Source organism: Vigna unguiculata, chromosome 3 (assembly GCF_004118075.2).
Source record: "Vigna unguiculata cultivar IT97K-499-35 chromosome 3, ASM411807v1, whole genome shotgun sequence".
In the NCBI taxonomy this organism is placed as follows: domain Eukaryota; kingdom Viridiplantae; phylum Streptophyta; class Magnoliopsida; order Fabales; family Fabaceae; genus Vigna; species Vigna unguiculata.
In genome coordinates, this window is record NC_040281.1 from 64,183,858 (window position 1) to 64,203,291 (window position 19,434).

General features: G+C 28.8%; 3 protein-coding genes across 5 annotated transcripts; 2 read left to right on the forward strand and 1 right to left on the reverse strand.

Annotated features, from left to right (window-relative positions):
• Positions 1-987: 987 nt before the first annotated feature.
• Positions 988-4,777, forward strand: LOC114175916 (nudix hydrolase 2-like). 3 transcript variants are annotated; one of them, XM_028060760.1, is made up of 9 exons: positions 988-1,147; positions 1,805-2,129; positions 2,797-2,862; positions 2,989-3,126; positions 3,274-3,351; positions 3,435-3,485; positions 3,583-3,617; positions 3,997-4,105; positions 4,341-4,777. In XM_028060760.1, the coding sequence occupies exons 2-9, from the start codon at positions 1,941-1,943 to the stop codon at positions 4,536-4,538; spliced, it is 864 nt and encodes a 287-aa protein (XP_027916561.1). In that variant the 5' UTR covers positions 988-1,147; positions 1,805-1,940; the 3' UTR covers positions 4,539-4,777. The 3 variants fall into 3 exon arrangements, with proteins under 3 accessions (XP_027916561.1, XP_027916562.1, XP_027916563.1); XM_028060761.1 differs by having other exon boundaries at positions 996-1,147; positions 1,901-2,129; XM_028060762.1 differs by lacking the exons at positions 988-1,147; positions 1,805-2,129 and adding an exon at positions 2,188-2,221.
• Positions 4,778-5,771: 994 nt separating this feature from the next.
• LOC114176807 (nuclear transcription factor Y subunit B-3-like) lies at positions 5,772-6,519 on the reverse strand. Its single transcript, XM_028061970.1, has one exon. It carries the CDS (start codon positions 6,429-6,431, stop codon positions 6,039-6,041), a length of 393 nt encoding a protein of 130 aa, XP_027917771.1. The 5' UTR covers positions 6,432-6,519; the 3' UTR covers positions 5,772-6,038.
• A 6,465-nt stretch (positions 6,520-12,984) lies between these two features.
• LOC114176964 lies at positions 12,985-14,708 on the forward strand. Its single transcript, XM_028062166.1, has 2 exons — positions 12,985-13,285; positions 14,154-14,708. Exons 1-2 carry the CDS (start codon positions 13,015-13,017, stop codon positions 14,447-14,449), a joined length of 567 nt encoding a protein of 188 aa, XP_027917967.1. The 5' UTR covers positions 12,985-13,014; the 3' UTR covers positions 14,450-14,708.
• Positions 14,709-19,434: the final 4,726 nt, after the last annotated feature.

Below are 19,434 nucleotides of genomic sequence, written 5' to 3' on the forward strand. Positions count from 1 at the left end.
AACATGATTTACCAACAAATTTTTGCTATTATTGACTGATTACGTTTGTCAATAATATGTAAATTTCTTAGTGGGCTAACATTTATTTTACATTTATTTGAGAATTAAAGATTGATAATATCTTTTGAACATGAATAGTACTTACAAACGCTATACAATAACAATTAACTTCAATCTTGGCGACAAATATTCCATCTTCTATATTTATAATTTTTTTCTATTATTTTTTTTCATCATTAGAATTTCAACATTCTTTCAATAGTAAGTACATGAGTCAAGACTTGGGAGGTATGTAAGTGTGTATTCGTTTTGCCATTCGAGAGCTGAAACATGAGTTACAATCTCTTGAAAACTAAACCCATTTATTTGGTAAATAACATTTATGTTTCATGGAATGTAAAAATATCTTAAACGGCTGTTACAATCAAAGGAAAAACATACATGCTTTTATGTTTGCGTTGCATTCAAAAAGACCAACCTTGTGCAATAAAATTCCAAACATACACCAAATTTTTTAAAAAAAGATTGTTTAAAGTTTGTGCCTACACATGAATAAAGATATGCGAGGTATATAAATCTTAAAGAAAGATATCAAGAATTGTCATAATTTAATTTTACAATGGTATCTATTTTATGATATAACTTGTTTTAAATATGTGATTACACATGAGTTGATTTTTATTTGTATGCTTATTAAAAGAAATTTAGAAGTTGAGAAAATAAATTATAATTATTTTAAATTTTATAGTTTAATTTTTAAATAAAAAAAATCTGAAAAATGATTTATAAATTTAAAAAATCAATATATTTTGGAATTAAGTTTTAAAAGAATTTTAATTTAAATACTAATATTCAATTATCACTTCCGTCACTCGAAAATAATGTAACCTACTATGGTAAAATCACAAATATATTAAAAAATGTGTTTCGATGAGAGAAGGAAGTAAAGTAAACCAGGAATATATTTGCAGCACGTGTGTTGTGTTTTCAATTCAAAAATTGCGTGGTGGGTGTGGGCTTTCTCTTAATCATATCTCATACTTTCACATTTTTGGTTAGTCTAATTGAGACTCATTCAGGTTATTGACATGGATTGTTAGCATAGCAGGGCAAGCCAAAACAATCTCCTCTGACCGAACATTCAACGGTATTAACAAAACAACCTCAAACTATTTGCATTTCTGAATTTCTTTTGTCTGTTGGGTTTCTCGTATAAGTGTACTTGTTGAATCATTTCTTCATTGTTGATGTTCCTTCTATACCCTGTCACGTCGAGCACGAAATCAAATGCAAATTCTTTTGCTTTTCCGATCAATTTTTTATTGTTTTCAGCCTTTCTCAGCTTTATATCAACACTTCTGTTCTGCCCTTTGTGCAAGTCTTCACTTTTGTTTCGCAATTTTACCTACTTTAGTTAACAGTCATTTTAACCCCTTTTTCGGGTCTGTGTCTTTCCACAACAAGAACCCACATGTCAATCAGTTTATTTGTCACATCCCTTGTCAAGTAAAAAAGAAAACCCTCTTTTTTAATTATTGATAGAAGCATCTTTATAGTCTTCCCAAAGTTTTAAATTGCAGTCTGGGAACTCGAGAACAATACCAGTTAATGTAGCCAAAATTGATGTTGCAGATATTGAAAAACCCTTGACATTTTTTCTAATGTGTAGCATTTGGGTGGTAAACCGTTTTCTAAAACCTTGGTCTTTTTGAAATTGAGTTGAAAGTTGAAACAAATAATTCATGCTTCTATATAAGTGTGACAGACTACTGAAAATTGGTTTCAATGTTTTCCGTTCAATCAGGAAAATGGGCTGCGGAGACTGACCCTTTGTTTTCACTCTGGGTGGTGTTCCCTTTTTATAGGGAATTCAAGCTTAATAGTTTTATTCCCTTGGCAGTTAACATCAGAGAGCGGCAACCCTTGTTCCTGTTCCATCCATGTCAACCTCGATAGATTCATCCCTTACAGAAGCACAGATGACTGCAGAAGATCAAGTTCCAAAGATTGAACTGCTAACATGGACCAATGATGAGTATGATGGTGTTATTGTGGAAATGGACAAGCCTATGGATTCTGCAACCTTTTTGTCTATCCTCAGAGCTTCAATTTCACACTGGAAACAGCTGGTAGTCTCTCATACGGGTTCTTCATAGTTAACGATATCTTCCTGCTGATTTTATTCATTGGTCGGATACATACTGGGACATCTGCAAACCAGGCACAAGGCTTTTTCCATTTTAAAAATTGCATGTATATATACGTATTATATGTACTCCAGTTGTATGCAAAGAGGGAAACAAAACAAGCACTAAAATTGAGTTCTAGGTGATTGCATCACTGGCCTTCTTATCTTTCATTGCTCATATAGACTAGTTTCTTCTTTTTCATTAACTGTCGTTGATTATGCATGTGTATATTCTCTTTCATTCTGGTAATACTTGAATTCACCCAAAAATATCATTACTTCTGCTGACCCTCTCTATACAACAATGAAGTTATCTGCATAAACAACCTTCATTTCAATCTGCGTCGGCCTTAATTGACTTTATCCATAAGCAATGAAGTTTTCATAAAGTCCATTGTGTTTGAAATTAGCTTCAATTTTCATAAAACTAAATGTATTTGTCATAATGTGCAACTTGATTGACTCAAACTCACAATAGGGACGATTCAGAATATGAAAAATATTGGTTAGTATCGGGTATACAGTTTATCTTGACTACTTCTACTGGGAATCTAGAATCTTTCACCATCTTTATTTATTTGAGTCATTGACTTGACACTTTCTTGTAGGGCAAGAAGGGTGTTTGGATAAAATTGCCTATTTATCTGGCCAGTCTAGTTGAAGCTCTAGTTCAGGTATCTCTTTTTCTTATCTCGTTAATGATTGTTACACTTCTGAGGTTTGGTTAATAGTTGATGAAAAAATGAATTCAATATTATTCACCAACTTTTTTGTATTAATGTGGCACACTTTCTGTGCAGGAAGGATTTTGGTATCACCATGCAGAACGAAAATATTTAATGCTTGTATATTGGATTCCTGATTCTCCAGATACTATTCCAGCAAATGCCACACATCGCGTGGGTGTCGGATCATTTGTTGTAAATGAAAAACAAGAGGTATTTCCGTGATCACAAAGTAGTGCAACCACATGATCAGGATGTTGGATGTGCTAAATCCTATCTCCATACCCTAATGCTTGAGTTGAAATCAAATCTATTGGCATTTAGTTAAATGTTTCATTTCCGAACTATTCATGATCTTAGGTCCTAGTGGTTCAAGAAAAGACTGGACATTTTCAAGGAACTGGAGTCTGGAAATTCCCTACTGGCGTTGTTGATGAGGTAAATGTGTTGAATCTCTTGGAATTCTAGTGTAGGAAGTAAGTTACTTTTTTGTATATATTCTACTTATTCTACTTATACAGGGAGAAGATATTTGTGCAGCAGCAGTGAGAGAGGTCAAAGAAGAAACAGGAGTTAGTAATCTCTGTTATCTCAGTCATGAAATTGGATACATTTTAAAATTACCATTCTGATCTAAACCTTATGATTTTGTATTCTTGCAATTTTCAGGTTGATGCTGAATTTCTGGAAGTATTGGCATTCAGGTAGCATGTTTATATACAGATATTTCATTTTGTACATTTGAAAAGGAAGTTCCAATGGTTGAATATGGAGATTTGAGGAAATAGGGATTATTGAAAGGAAAATAAACGTCAATACATATTGTCCACCAAATACTAAACAATAGAAGAAATGTTCACAAACTACGAGCTTCTTCTTGGCCTAAACGTGGTCAGGTTAAAGTTTAAAGTTGTCAGTGTTGCTATATGCAGTAATAGAGTTACCATGGTTTATAGGCGAGAATGTGTTGACAATTCTATATATATTGCACATTCAATGTTGCTGGAAAAACTTATTATTGTTGACTCTACAATTAGATAACTGGAGTTCCTTTGTTCTTTCATCTGAATATCTGATCAACAGACAAAGTCACATGTCATTTTTTGAGAAGTCAGATCTGTTCTTTGTGTGCTTGCTGCGCCCTCTTTCTCCTGACATTCAAATACAGGAGCTAGAGATAGAGGCTGCAAAGGTACGAATGTTCTCTGTTTTCTGGGTAAAATGTTACATGTTTATGGATCATAATACCATAATTTCTGTCATTCCTTTCATTACTGCACATCTGGAGTATCTTTTTCAGAGATCATTTTACTTTAATCCATGCAAGTTTGGCAATAATTTGAATTTCTTCCATAAAGAACTTGAGTAAATGTAAATTCATCATAGCCAAAGACACATTGAATATTGGCTTTTATTCTTTGATGCAGTGGATGCCATTTGATGAATACGCAGCCCAGCCAATTATGGAAAAGTATGAGCTTATGAAGTACATCAATAATATATACTTAGCAAAGATTGATGGGCAATATTCTGGATTTACTCCTGTATCTACTGCGCCAAACTTCTCTAAGAAAAATATCTATCTTTATTTGAATGCTGGTGGCCTGAAGAAGAGCAATTCTTGACAAAGATTTATGCAATTACAAAGGATTAAATCTCAACAACTCATTATTGTTTGATTTATTGTGTGAACAACAATGTAGATCTACATTAGGAAATTATGTTTACATTAGTTGAATAAGACTGTAAGAGTAAAAGAATGAGCCAGAAACAAGTTTATTTAAGCCTGATTCAGCAAGCCTTTAATTCAAGAAACAATTGATGTGATAATGAAATTGAAGATGGTTTAAGAAAAATACTGATTTATGCTGAGTTTCATAAAATCTACTTAAGTTACTTTAGATTGTTGACAGTGATACAAGATGCATAATGTTAATGCACCTTTCCATTTGGTAAAGCAGAAAGAAAACAGTACCCGAAACATATTGAACTACACATGAACCGTATACTGAAGAATTTGAAAATAACTTCTCTCCTTCACTGCATTCTGGACAAAAGGCCTGTAAATACTAAACTACAGACAACACGAAACTACCAGAATATAGATATCATTCTATTGAAGAGCTTTTAAATGCTTCAAGTACGTAAGATATGTGACTGAAATATTTATATTTATACTACCATATAAAATCTAATTTGCTTTTGTCCATACTTTTGATGACAAGAAACTGTATTCTAATATAATTCTCTTACCACTGATTTTTTGCTTTTATTTTTCTCAATTATATTACTCCTTTTATTTCATGATTATTTATTCACGCTCGATTTATTTCTTAATTGTAAAAGATGTTGCATAACATTCACGAAAAAAATATTGTAAAAAGGTGTCATGGGAATAAAATTATCCATTCGTTACCTCGTATAATAAGGGTTTAAGTTTTGATCCTCTGAACTTGTAGTTCAGTTTACCATTACATTCATTCCTATCAGTTAAAGATTGACATATTTAAAACATTCATGTCTCTTCAAAGTATTTCAAAGTCCTTCCAGTTTTTTACTTATAAGCTCAGCCATAACCTAATCTGCAATACTCCATATCTGTAAATCATTTTACACTGCGGTACCATGTTTTTGACCAATCTTCACACAATATATAGCTGAAATTTTTAATTTACAATAAAGAGTTAATAGCACTCAAATTATATATGTCATATAAGATTAATATGATAGTATTGGATTGTTCTTTTTCTGAAGTAAAGGTAAAGCAGTAACTACAAACAGTACTTGTCAAAGCAACGCAGAGGATGTCTATCAAGTCACCTACTGGAAATGGAAAAACTAGAAAACTTTTGGAAATATTTGCAGCTTAAATATTTCACCCTCTTTCATTATTTAAACCTCAAATGCAAACCACTTAGAAATTGGAATGTATACATAGTATATTGCAATTGAAACAAGCCTAACAATTCCTACTCTTAGTTCCTGTCCCTGCAGCAAACTAAGATGAAAAGGAATATGATAAAGATCCTAAATCCCTATAAGCATCCATAAGTATTACCTATATTCACAATAACAGCAGAAATAGAAACAACAAACTTTTTTATATGATGATCATGAATATATGATCACAGTGGATTTGCATAAAGGCCATGGTGCTTCCCAATCATAGCAGTTTTTTCCCCTTCCATCTCCCTGTACTTGTGCAGATAAGCTTTGAGGGGCTCTGCATAATCTTCAAAGCCAAGTGAGGCCATGGCCCACAGAAGATCATCACCGTTGATGGTTTTTCTTTTCTCTTTCTGACACTTATCAGAAGCCTCTCCTGTTACAAAACTGATGAACTCTGACACACACTCTTGCATGGTTTCTTTTGATTCTTTGGAAATCTTAGCGTTGCCCGGTAACACCTTCTTCATGATCCTTCCCACGTTGGCTATGGGAAGGAGCCTGTCTTGCTCTCTGCAAATTGAAGATTCATTCTTTCCTCCTCCTGACTCGTTATCAGATTCAGCCATCATACTATCACTATGCAAACACTCACTCACCCACCAAACACAACCTTATTACTTACATACACATACATATATACGTCTTATTTCTCTTTATATCCGTGTTTAACATAATTATATATACTATTTAAGATGGTTTCAACTAGAACAATCTTGTAATATGTGCATTTATATCCATTTTCGTTATCATAAAGAAAAATATATTTTAACAACTAAATTTTAACGACGTTTTTCTTATTATTTCAGATAACATCTTTAAGTGATTTTTTATTTTCTTATATTAAAAATCATTTAAAAATATATCACTTCAAATTGTAAATTAAAAAATATCATGGTAGGGTATGTGTACTATTATGAAATGTGGTGTATAGGTGAATAGTGAGGTAAATTAATTGATTAGTTTAAAGAAGAAGTTAGGTGTTTAGAGGGAGAAAAGTTAATAAGGTTGGTTGGGTTATTTGAATAGAGACATATAAAATGTCATTTTTTTAGGTTGGATAAGAGGATTGAGTTAACAAGGAAGCTTACTTAAACTATCATAATGTTTATATTATTTGAGGTTTTATTTTGTTTCATTCTGTTGACCATTATTGTTGTGCCATGTGAATGGTTTTAGGCCGTTGATGGAGGAGATAGCTCCTTCACGTGTAAGTTTAACAAACCTTTTGCAGCTCTGGGTCCTGTTAATAATAATAAAATAAAAAAAAAAAAAAAACTTGTGGGTTTTCTTGAATTAAAACATATTTTATTTTATTTACATTGAAAGACAGAAATCAGAAAAGGCGCACATTTTTTGGTGACTCAGCATCTAATGGCAACATCTATCCTGTTATGTTTGAAAATGTAAATACCATGAATTACTGATTTTAATAATAAAATATTATATTTCACTAATAAAAATAAATATAAACAGAATAACTATAATGGGTAAGAAAAATGAAATAAAAAACATCTCAATCAATTACACAATAATTATAGTTTATATTAAATTTGAACAAAACTAAACAATACCCTATTTCAATTTTATGTTTAGTTTGTGTGACTATTTAGTAAAAAAGATTAACTAAATCAATTTAACACTCCTTATTATCAAGAGCTATAAAAATAATGGTTAACTTTTCATGATATATTAAAGAAAAAATGAATCTTTTTTATTAAAAATGTAATTCTATGTTTCACATTCTTTAATAGAAGCTTAGAGTGTGTTCATTTGATGTTGAGTGGTAAAGCGAAGACGGATTAGGTAATATTTTATGTGTTCGTTTGGCAAGTTTTTAGAGGAAAGCAATGTGGTGATTAGCCAGATATAGTAGGAATATAATCTCGTCTAATATGCAATGATTTGAGTAGATTCACTTAGTTAATGTCAATTTTATCCTCTTTTTTCACATGCATGTTGGTAAGGTAGCATGGTCTGTAATGAAAGATTTGTGGGGGTTTGTTTGTGAGAGATCTGATCCCCATTGTAATGGAACAGATATGTGGGGACTTAGTTGGGATCCGATCTCCATGTCATGGAATGAGTTAAAAAAATTTTCTTTCATAATTTTTTGTTTCAATTTTAGTGGTTAAAAAATTATGAAAATAGATTTATTCATACAAATATCAATTTATACTACTTATTAAGTGAAAGACAAAATGGTAATCTCACTTATACTTCTATTAAAACATATTTTTTAATTTATAACATCAATCAAATCTCTCACAAACTTTCACAAAAATTACTTCTAAATTTACTTACAATCATCTCTAAATCCCTTAAATAACACATAATTCACTCTTAAATCCACTCAAACCCATTCACTCACGCCCTCTCAGATACTTTCCCTCAAGTGAACACACTACCGTATCTTTACACGCTAAAAGCTCACAAATAATTAAGTAAAAAGAAAAATGATTATTAATTAAATAATATATGGAGAAACACATAAGAATATATCATATTACATCACATACCATATAAAAATTCCGTACTATTTTACTACATACTATATAATTATGTTATTTTAATAAATGTATTTTTACGTATTCTTTAAATAGACACTAGATCATAAAAAATATGGTGAATTTTCACAGTACAAATTATATGGATTCACATTCCTATTTTTAAAATATTTGTCTAAATTTAAAATAGAGAGAATTATACTTTAAGTTGTGTTAAAAATTCTTCCTACATTTGCTTTATTATAGTAGATCTATATATCAAATTTCTTTTATCAAACAAAAGCTGTATATGAGTATCAGATTTAGCAGCTCCATATCTTTTTTCTGCACTTTTATATGCGTAACAAGTGTTCAAATTAATTATTCATATATATATATATATATATATATATATATATATATATATATATATATATATATATATATATTTAAAATATTATATGTTGTATAATTAATAATTCTATTTTAAATTATAATTTGAAATTATATATATAAATATATATATATATATATATATATATATATATATATATATATATATATATATATTGTTGAATCTTTTGATGGAAGATCACAGAAAAATACAACACAACATGACTCTAACCCGCTAATAAAAAATTGTCATCACTCTTAATAAAAAATTTCAAGACAATAAATTTATGGGTCTTTATTCTTTATATGTTGCTCAACTTTGTCATACTTATTCAATGTGAGACTTAAACTCACACTTGAATTCTCAACCTATATATTTTAATTATAAATTTAAAAAATATTACAAATTATATAATTTAAAATATATTCAAAAACATATTTTAAATTACAAAATTTATAATCTAGATTATAAAATTTATATTACGTTTTTAAATTCTGTAATTCAAAAATACATTTTGAATTTTAAAATCCAACAAATATGTTAGAAATACATAATAGATTATAAATCAGGATTACACTTTTGAATTTTATAAAATTTACAGGCGCATTCCAAAATTTAAAAGAGAATGTGATTTTGTTAGTTGATCAAAATTTTTACTTCAAAATATCTACAAAAATAAATCTTTTTGAGTTATATCTTTTTAGTGGTGTTTGGTATGAATGTGTTTTGTCTCTAAATAACACAAGTAAACATCATTTCAACGTTAATAATAGAGACAATAAAAAGAAGTGCACCATGCATATGTCTGTGATAAAATCTACCACGAATATTAAATAAGTACTTTTAATGGATAAGTATGAATAATGTGTGAAAATATTTTTGTTATCGGCTTATTATTAGTTAATGAAAACGAATACTTGATTCATAGAAATCTAATTTATGGATATCACCTATTAAGGATAATAAATAAAATTATATTTATAAGAATTATATGAATACTTTGTATTGACAGAGATATTCATGAATAAATAAAAAATATTCATTATATTTATAAATACACACGAATATAAAAAAATTATAAACATTTTTCTAACAATACTAAACAAGTAACAAAATAAATAAAGGAACAAATACTAAGTAAAACGATGGATAGCTTATAACTACTACTCGTCGCCTCTCAACCATTAACTTATTATATTAAATGCACGTGTATATTTAATAAATACAACACATAATATTATTGTGGTTGTTAAATACATATATTGAATTCGTTATTAAGTGTAATATTAATTAATTATTTAATAAATAAAATGAATAACATTTTTAATGATTACATGCATATACTGTATTTTGTAATAATTAATTTATATTTAATAACAGATTTTGAATAAATATATAATAAAGGATGTATTATTTTTTAAATATTAATATTCTTAAAAAGTTTTATATATATATATATATATAATGTGAATTTGTTTTATGAATTTAAAAAGTTTTATATATATATATATAATGTGAATTTGTTTTATGAATTTAACTTCCTTAGCACCAATAATGACAATCAATACTAAATTTAGACTATATTATTAATATGATATAAAAAATTTCACAAATATATCGATTAATTTTATATAATGAAATTCAAATTTTTAAAAAATATTTAAGAATTTGACCCACTAACGCACCTCTAACCTAATGGGATCTTTCAACCTGAAGGATATAATACCAATAAGGTATGAGTCTGACCCGTACACAAAGAATTGACACTCTATAATCGGTTTGTGTTTTTTCTTTTTTTATCTTATATGTTATTAAATTTTATCATTTTGAGTCGTAATTTACTAATGCAGTTTTGACTTTTAACTCGGGTGATATGATTTGGTTTTAGAGCAAATGACACATAAAAACGCAGTGACAATTTTGTAAATTTTATAGACTCGATCGTTGACGTAACTGAAGCATATTCTACTATAACCTTTAGTTGTTAAGGAACAGAAGCCTATAAATTTACAAAAATTTCAAAATTGCCACTCTTTTTTTAATTAGTTTATTTTATTTTATGATTTAAAAAATGACACAAATATATTGATTTGTATTAATTTTATATAATAAAAAATTGAACTTTTTAAAAATATTTAACAATCTAACAATCTAACCCACTAACATTTGAGAATCTAAGTGTGAGTCTAAATTTCATATTGAATAAAAATGAGTATCAAATAAAAGTTGAGCACCATATAAGAATGAAGATCTATAAATCCATCGTCTTAAGGTTTTGGATTAAGAGTGGTGTCAATCCCTTATGTGTGGGTTGAGCTCATATCTCATTGATGTTGTATCTATTTGGTTATCCTCTCTCGAAAGATCAACACTAACACACCTCTAACCTAATGAGTCTTTCAACTAGAAAGATACAAACCAATGAAACATGAGTTCGACCCGTACATAAGGAATTGACCCTCTACAATGGGTTTATGGGTCTTTTATTTTATATATTGTTTAACTTTCTCAGATTGACATCACCTTCGATCTTTTACATTATATTATTATTCAACTTTCTTATTTTTAATCAAGTATTAAATTTCCAACTTAATCCATTTTCAGTTTTGTTTTTGAAATACATGTTTCAAACATTAAATATTTAATAGCAAAATCCAAGTATTATTTTAAGGAAAATTATCTCTTGACAAACAAAATTTTGACAAAGTTAACAAAGTTTCTAAAAATAGAATTAAATTTGATTAAATTTTTATTTTTTAATTAAAATAAAATAATAAAATAATATTTTTTTACCTAAATAAGAAAGTTTATCAAAACCTTGTTAAAATATTTTGTTAACATATCATAACTCTTTTATTTTAATACCTTATGCTTCATCATTTCTATCGTGTCATATTTTTTTATCAATAGATTATGTTCCTGAGAGTTAATACTAGTTATTGCTTTTAAATTAGCTATAGCCGTACACCATAATTGTTGACCTGCAATGTGTAGTTGAAACAGGCTTGAAAAAAAATATATGGTCAAAGTTATGCCACCAACATTATCTATATGCCTGTCATTCGTGGATGTTATTCAAATCCATTGGTAGGATGACTAATAATATTTGATTTTTTAAATTAAATGACGTTGAGAATGAGTATAAATATATTTTTATTCCATTTTTATACACGTTTTAATTTTTATTTTTATTTTTATATTTATCTTTATTTTAAATTATAAATATATTTATTTTGTTAGGAAATTTTTTGATAAATTTTTATTTGCTTTTTAGTTTTGTAATTTATTCCTAAGATACATATTTTATATTTTATTTAATTATCATTTTATACTTTTTTATTTTATATTTATATAATTATAATTTTTTTAATATTTAACATTGAAAAAAGTATATGTATATCTTTTTTATTTTTTTCAAAAAATTATTTAATTAATATTTGGAATGAGTAAATATATAACCGTTATTTAATTGAAATAAAGATAAAAATGAGAGAAAAAAAATTACATTTATGCGTATTGGCATCCGTAGTTCACTCTTAAACTAATTTTATTAACAGAAGAAATAATTAAATTCAGAATATATACGTAGCAGTAGACGATAATATATAGTAGGCCACCAACCTCATACCTCATACCTTATAACTTCCTTTTCTAACTTCCAACTTCTTTCTTCTCTTATTCGCATTCCTTTTCTCCAACCTAATTTTTCTATCTTTATACCAATGTTAATCCCTTTAACATCAAGCATTAAAGAAACTCATTACACATTACTATAATTTATTATGCTCCATGAAATTAACCAGTGATGTTTCAAAGGGAAATATTAGTAAAGTATTTATTACACCGAAAATGATATTTTGACTACTAAATTTTGACAACTTTCTCTTAGAACATAAGATGATAATTTTTAAGTGATTTTGAAATATCGAGAATGAAAAAATAAAAAAAATGGAAAACCATTTAAAAAATGACACATAATGTAATAAGAGAAAGTTGTCAAAATTTAATAGTAAAAAAAATATTTTCCTTATTACACCACCGTTATCTCTCTTTTTATTTTCAACCAATAAATTTGGTTTTGACACATTAAGACGTAATATTTGATTAATTAATAAATGGGATAGGTTAACTAAACATCAAAGTCAAACCTACAGGGGCAGTTTGGGAAATTTGAGAAGGCAATGGAATCACACAGAGGCTTATATATAAATGCAAAGGAAGTAGCACCTCATAATTTGTATTGTGTTGTCTCTGGAGAGGATTCAAAATATATATATGTTTCTTAAAGTAGCCAAAGTTGATAAACAAATGAACACAAAGATGATGAGCTACTCATGCGGCTGCCACACCCTTGTCATGCTACTTTTCATCTTCGTGCTTGCATCTCTGGCCGCTGGAGAGGACAACCCTTTGTTAGAGTTATTATCAAACAGAGATGAAGTGGTGCACATTGCAGGCTATGGAGAGGAGAAGCTATCCACAGTCCTCATCACAGGTTCAGTTACTTGTCAGGCACCACACCAACCTCATGCATGGCCACTGCAAGGTACCTGGATTTCCAAACCTACATATCTTCAACTTTAGTTAGTACATGTTATGTCAGATTTTATATCGATTATATCAATTACAGATAAAACAATTTTATATTATAAGTCGATTTCATATTATTGAGTTACATTTAAGATTTACTCAGAATTATATATATAAGTTTGTAGCATGCAAATATGAGTTACATTAAATGGCATGTTAATAGGTAATTAGGAACTTGCATGTTCCAAGTTTATATGTCAAACTAAGAAGATATATATTCAGACGCATGTCAGATGAGAAGAAATGCGTGTTTGGGGGAGTGGTGTGTTTTGTGTGGAGCAGGTTGAAAGTAAAGGAAGAAGCAGATGTTTCTAATAATATTACACAATGAGTTAATGGATTTGGTATCTCCATTATCAATGTTTTCCTATGACTAAATGGTTTTGGTAGAGAGAAGAATCGATTATAATGTTTTTCCAAAATACTATAAAAGTATTGTCTGAAAACAAATTGTAATGCTGCACAACTGAAGATCTGCAGTTGGTGTTGCATTGTTTTGGTGGCAAGCGAAGGCTTGTTTGGTAGAATTTCTGCTTCGGAAAACAACACAAGTTTTGATTATAATTCACTAAATCTCTTTGGTCATTATTGATCAGCTGTCTGTGTTTGATTGTAACATAAATGAAAAAGCAAATTAATGGATGGCAGGCATAAAATACAATGACAACGAGTCCCAACCTTTCATGTCAAATAGTAGATGAAGGAAAATTCTTTTCCACCCCACCAATGGAAAAATATAAACAAACACTATTCTTGATTATACATACGATGATAAATGAATAATTTTTTTCTCATTGGGGTGGTTAAATTATGATTTGATGCAGGAGCTTGGGTTGGTTTGAAGTGTGACAGCCATGGGAGAAAGTGGAAGGGGAAAGGGTCAGTGGTAGCAAGAGGTGTAACTGATGAATTTGGAGAGTTCATAGTTGATCTCCCTTCTCACCTTCATGCTATTCCTAACTTGGAAAAGGTATGTTCAGTAAAAATCCATCGGATTCCAAAGCGATCATTTTGTCGAGCAGTTGGTGTGAAGAAACAGAAGGAACTCAGCCTCTCTTCCTTTGGCAATGGCATTCGCACTTACAATGCTGGAAACATAAGGATCCAGCATGCCACTTAATTAACTTCCAATCCACTGCACTCACACCACGCAAACATGAATCTTCAACCATGCCTCATTAGGATGGCGCTTAAAGTCACCGTATTGGGTTGCATGCGTTGCTTTTAAAACTGTCTTTGTGCATAATTACATTCTCTTTCACTTTTGTAAAAGACCAGTGTTTGGTGATGTAGTTGAGAAGTTCATAGGAATTGTTCCTTCATACTATTTTTCAAACCAGTTGTGCCCACTTGCAATATCCACCACGGGGACCTTGAAATTTTGTGTCTACTCTCTCAACCTTAATTTAGCTCAACTAACATTCATTTTGCAAGATATTGTTCAAGAGATGTGGAGTCTCAAGTCTTTCTGAAAACCTGCTGTTGCAGGTAACATATACATTAACACATCTCATGATTAGATTAGTCAAATACATAATTTCCAAATATAAAAAAGGTTTATTTACGCCAAATATCTTCTAAATGAGTCAAATCATTACAAACTATTTTTTTATTTTACTTTTAATATTTTAATGTTATAATATGATTTCACAACCAAAAACATTAACGTAAAAAATAAAATTGGAAATATAGAAAAGCAATATATATATATATATATATATATATATATATATATAAAATAAAAAAAGTGACTCAATTAAAACAATAATGACCTACACTACAATTAATCTATGAATGTTTAGACTATTAAGTTTATAGTCAGATCAAGATAGCAAATAGATCAAAGAGACAAATAGAGAATCATGCTATCTTTCTTCTTTTCCCTCTTTCAAACACTCAATATATACTTTCAAAATAATCCAAACTATAAGGAAATATTTTATGGCAATATGTTTTGCATAGAAAAAAGCCTTAAGTGCCATTAATAAGGGCATATTTTACTGTATATTCATTTTAGGAAATTATTTTTTTTCAAACATTATATATATATATATATATATATATATATATATATAATTTTACTTGAGATTATTTAATCCAAAGTTGCACTAAAAGAAAATAAATACATTTTATAAACAAAACTTAACTATTCGACAAAGATTCTAGCTCAACACAAGACCAGACATAGATAGTTGAGGTTCCAAATGTCTTTTACACTTTATCTCTTGTCCATCAAGATATCAATGTTGAATTCTTGTCTTCTAGTAATTTAGTCAAATGACCTAAGATATATAAGCTTGTAAAATATTAAAAATGAAAAGGGAAATTTTTGGTGACACGTCACGAACTAAAACTTGAGTTGAATTAAACAGTATAATGAGAGAAGTAAAATGTAGCCTAAGATTCCCCTTAAAAAAGAAGTTCGGTATTTGAGTATATTTTTTAATTTTAAACACTTTTGTCTTTTGCAAATTTATTAATTTGTAATTTAATTAACATTGTCTCTTTGATTTTATTTAATTTTAGATTTTATTGACTTGGAAAAAAACTCATGTCAAGTGTCAAGAGAAGTGTTATTGAGAACTTTGTAAACCCACAGGCAAGAGTACTGAAGATTCTAAATTATGAACAGGTCTCAACCTTAAAAAGACCTTGTTTAATATAATCAAGAATATGATTACTAGGGGCATAAAAAAGTTTGTCCCTTACACATGCTTTCTGCGGGCAATAAGGTTTTAGTTGATAAATCAAGGGAAACAATTAACTCTCAACATGAACTTTCGAAACGAAGAATTTCTTCTTAAGAAGGAACAAGACAGAGAATGTACACTATAATTTTCGTAAGATATAAGATGAATGCGACTTGAAATTAAAAGTATGAGAAAAATGTCATACATATGTCTAAGTTCAATACTATAAAATGATAATGATAGGGGATGTCACAATTGAGATTGCTAAAATGGAGAGAGACGTTTAGGGTTATTTGTGAGAGCAAAATACCTACCAAACTCAAACAAATTTTAATATATTGCTATATTTTCTTTATGGTAGAGGATGTTGAGATTAGAAAGACAGGAAAAATGGTTGGAGTGACAAAAATGAGAATATTAAGATGGATGCGTGACATAAAAGAATATATGAAATGATTTTGAATAGGAGAAGATAATGGTGTAGTCATCGTTTTGGAGACCCCAACAAGGAAGAGGAGTGTTTAGAAGGTTTATATCCTGTGAAAAGAAGGACTTTGGAAGAAGTAATCAAGAGGGGTCTCATGATAAATAACATGCTTCAAACTTTGTTCTTTAATTGAATAAATGGCCAACAAAACTTGGGTGCTGCCTGATATCAAGAATTCTATTACATTTGTTCAAGAAAAACAAGAATAGATGTTTTTGATTTCTTTGAAGGATTTATCTCCCAAAGTTCAGCACAGAACTCCTGTGGGATATAAAACCAATGGTACAGATGAATCTAGAATGTCATGTGACATAGCATTAAGCTATGTTGGCATAGTCACCAGAAATTACTATGAACAAGAACAAAACCAGGAACCCAAAACTAAGGTCTGAGAAGTCAGAACCAATTGGCAGGTAAAACGGTATTGGCAAAAGTTCAAAGAATGTAATGCAACAGTAGAAAACTAAAAGGAGGAGGCAAAACAATGAAATGGGCACTCACGAAGTGACTGGGTTCTGTCTATATGTCGACAAGTGGGAATGGTCGGCTACGTGTTCGATGTTTTGCCTCAAAGACTCGAATCGAAGGCCTCTCGCACGTTGAAAGTTGAAAAACCCTTTCTCGCTGTCCTCATCTGTGACTCATTTCTTAAACTACCACAGTGATGAATGAATCGGTGGAGCGATGAAAAAAAGGACGGTTATGGTTTTGCACATAGCCGAATATAGCATGAACCATCATGGCGGGGACCCAGTGGAGTGGGCCCGTGGGTAGTGGATCCAGCATGGGCCCTGTATCAGTATGTGTAGCCATCAATCTTGTCTGGGCTAAGAAAGTCAAAAGGAAATGGTGGTGTCACTGAAACACTAGATTGATGAATCAGTTCTGCATACCTTTCTGCTTCCAAGCTTTTGTTTCTTTCTCTTTTCAAGCTCACGCCAATTCCTCCAATAACTATCGTTTGTCTATTTCCAAAACCAGTTCTCCGTAGCAACTCATTTCTCTCTCGGGAAAAATCTCAAATATAACGTTTCCAACAATTATTCATTTATTTCTATTTATTCTTGTAAGCTTTTGATTTAGTATTCAAGGGGTGGCAAACGGACAGAACGGGCGTTTTGGCTGGTCCGACCTGTTTTTGATCGTTTTATTTTTAGTTTGTCAAAAATAGATTAAATTAGTCTGATCCGTCATTAGTATATATAAATATATATATATATATATATATATATATATTTGTTTATATAATATTGAAATTTTTATTTTTTATTTTTAAACATAAAAAAATTAAAAAAAAAACGAGTTGATACATTTCTTATATTTTAGCAATAACTATTTTTTTTATATAAACATAGGAAACAAGAAATAGAAACTCAAAAAATCCTAAATATTTATAAATTTGTTTAAAGGTAATAGTAGCTTTAAAGATAAATTTTAATTTATTGGTTTAATTACTCAGAAATTACCTACTTTAGTAGAGGTGTGTCAATTAACAGTTTTTTAAAAAGTGTCAATTACATCTCAACTTTTGTAAAAAATGTTTCAATAACGTCCCTTTCAAACAGAAATCATTAACGTCATACCACATGTCAATCTATGGTTTTTTTTTTTTTGCAAAAAAAAAATACCATGTATCAAGTCTCTAGTGTGACATGTGACATGTGACACGTGATAATGCAATGTCACATGTTAGTGTGAGTATCAAATTTCATTGTGTTGATCTTAAAATAGTCATCATGTATGTCTTTCTGATTTAGTATAGTCTCCATGTATCTGAATCAATTTTATCTCAAATTTTTTAATAATTAATATATTTTTGTAACCCAATTTTTAATAAAATAAAAACTAATTAAGTATAACTATTTTTAAAAAAATAAGTATTGATATTTATATCGTTTCTATCTCATTTCAGACCAAATTTATTATTTGTATAAATATTATACTAATATTTTTTATTAAAAATGACTTTTTAACATATTACTTTATTAATTATTTTTTATTAAGTACTCACGTTTTATTGATTATTACTTTTTTTTTTCAAAATAGAAAATTATTGTATTTCACTAATTTTAAACCAATATTTTTATTTGTATGAATTTATACTAATATTTTTTATTAAAAATGACTTAATAAAATGAATTTTACCAAAAAATTTTAATATAAATATCAATACTTAATTTTTGAAAAAATATTTATACTTATTAGTTTTAATCTCATAAAAATAGATTTTAATTATTAAAAAAAAATTAGGTCAAAATTGAATTTGTGAGATATAAGTAGGGACTAAATTGAGTAATTGAAACTTATATGGGAGTTAATTTGATATCAAGATAATGACATTAACACGTGACATTTTTTTTTTGTTGCAAAAATTAAAAAAATTAAAAAAAAATTAAAAAATCACATATTAACATGTGGCATGCCATTAACTGTGTTAGACATTTCCATATGAAAGAGACCTAATTGAAGATTTTTTAAAAAATTGGAATACAATTGACACTTTTTAAAAAACGGATACAAGATTGACACACCCCTATTAAAATAGTTACCATCTAAGTAATTAAACCTACTTTATTTTATTAATAAAATGTTAAAATATGATTTTCTATGCACATTATGTGTATGTGTGGTGTAAGCCCTCTTTAAAATATTTTAAATTTCCTTTTTATATTCCGTCGAAATTTATTCAATAGTACACTATATATGTTAATTTATTTTATTAATAAAATGTTAAAATTATAAGTAGAACTTTTATTAATAAAGTTTCATTTTTTTAAATAACTAATAATAAAATTTAATTTCTATATCAGTTATGAGAATAATTATAATAAAAAATCACACATTTTATATCAATTTAGGGCATAATCGACAATAAAAATATAATTTTTTATGCGTATTGTGTGTATGTGTGGTGTAAGTTCTCTTTAA

Excerpts from the sequence above, each read along its gene's own strand:
- LOC114175916 (XM_028060760.1), top strand. The coding sequence starts at position 1,941 with ATGTCAACCTCGATAGATTCATCCCTTACAGAAGCACAGATGACTGCA. Across the intron at positions 2,130-2,796 it reads TTTCACACTGGAAACAGCTG|GGCAAGAAGGGTGTTTGGAT; the intron begins GTAGTCTCTCAT and ends ACTTTCTTGTAG. Across the intron at positions 3,618-3,996 it reads CTGGAAGTATTGGCATTCAG|ACAAAGTCACATGTCATTTT; the intron begins GTAGCATGTTTA and ends TCTGATCAACAG.
- LOC114176807 (XM_028061970.1), bottom strand. The coding sequence starts at position 6,431 with ATGATGGCTGAATCTGATAACGAGTCAGGAGGAGGAAAGAATGAATCT.
- LOC114176964 (XM_028062166.1), top strand. The coding sequence starts at position 13,015 with ATGTTTCTTAAAGTAGCCAAAGTTGATAAACAAATGAACACAAAGATG. Across the intron at positions 13,286-14,153 it reads TCATGCATGGCCACTGCAAG|GAGCTTGGGTTGGTTTGAAG; the intron begins GTACCTGGATTT and ends GATTTGATGCAG.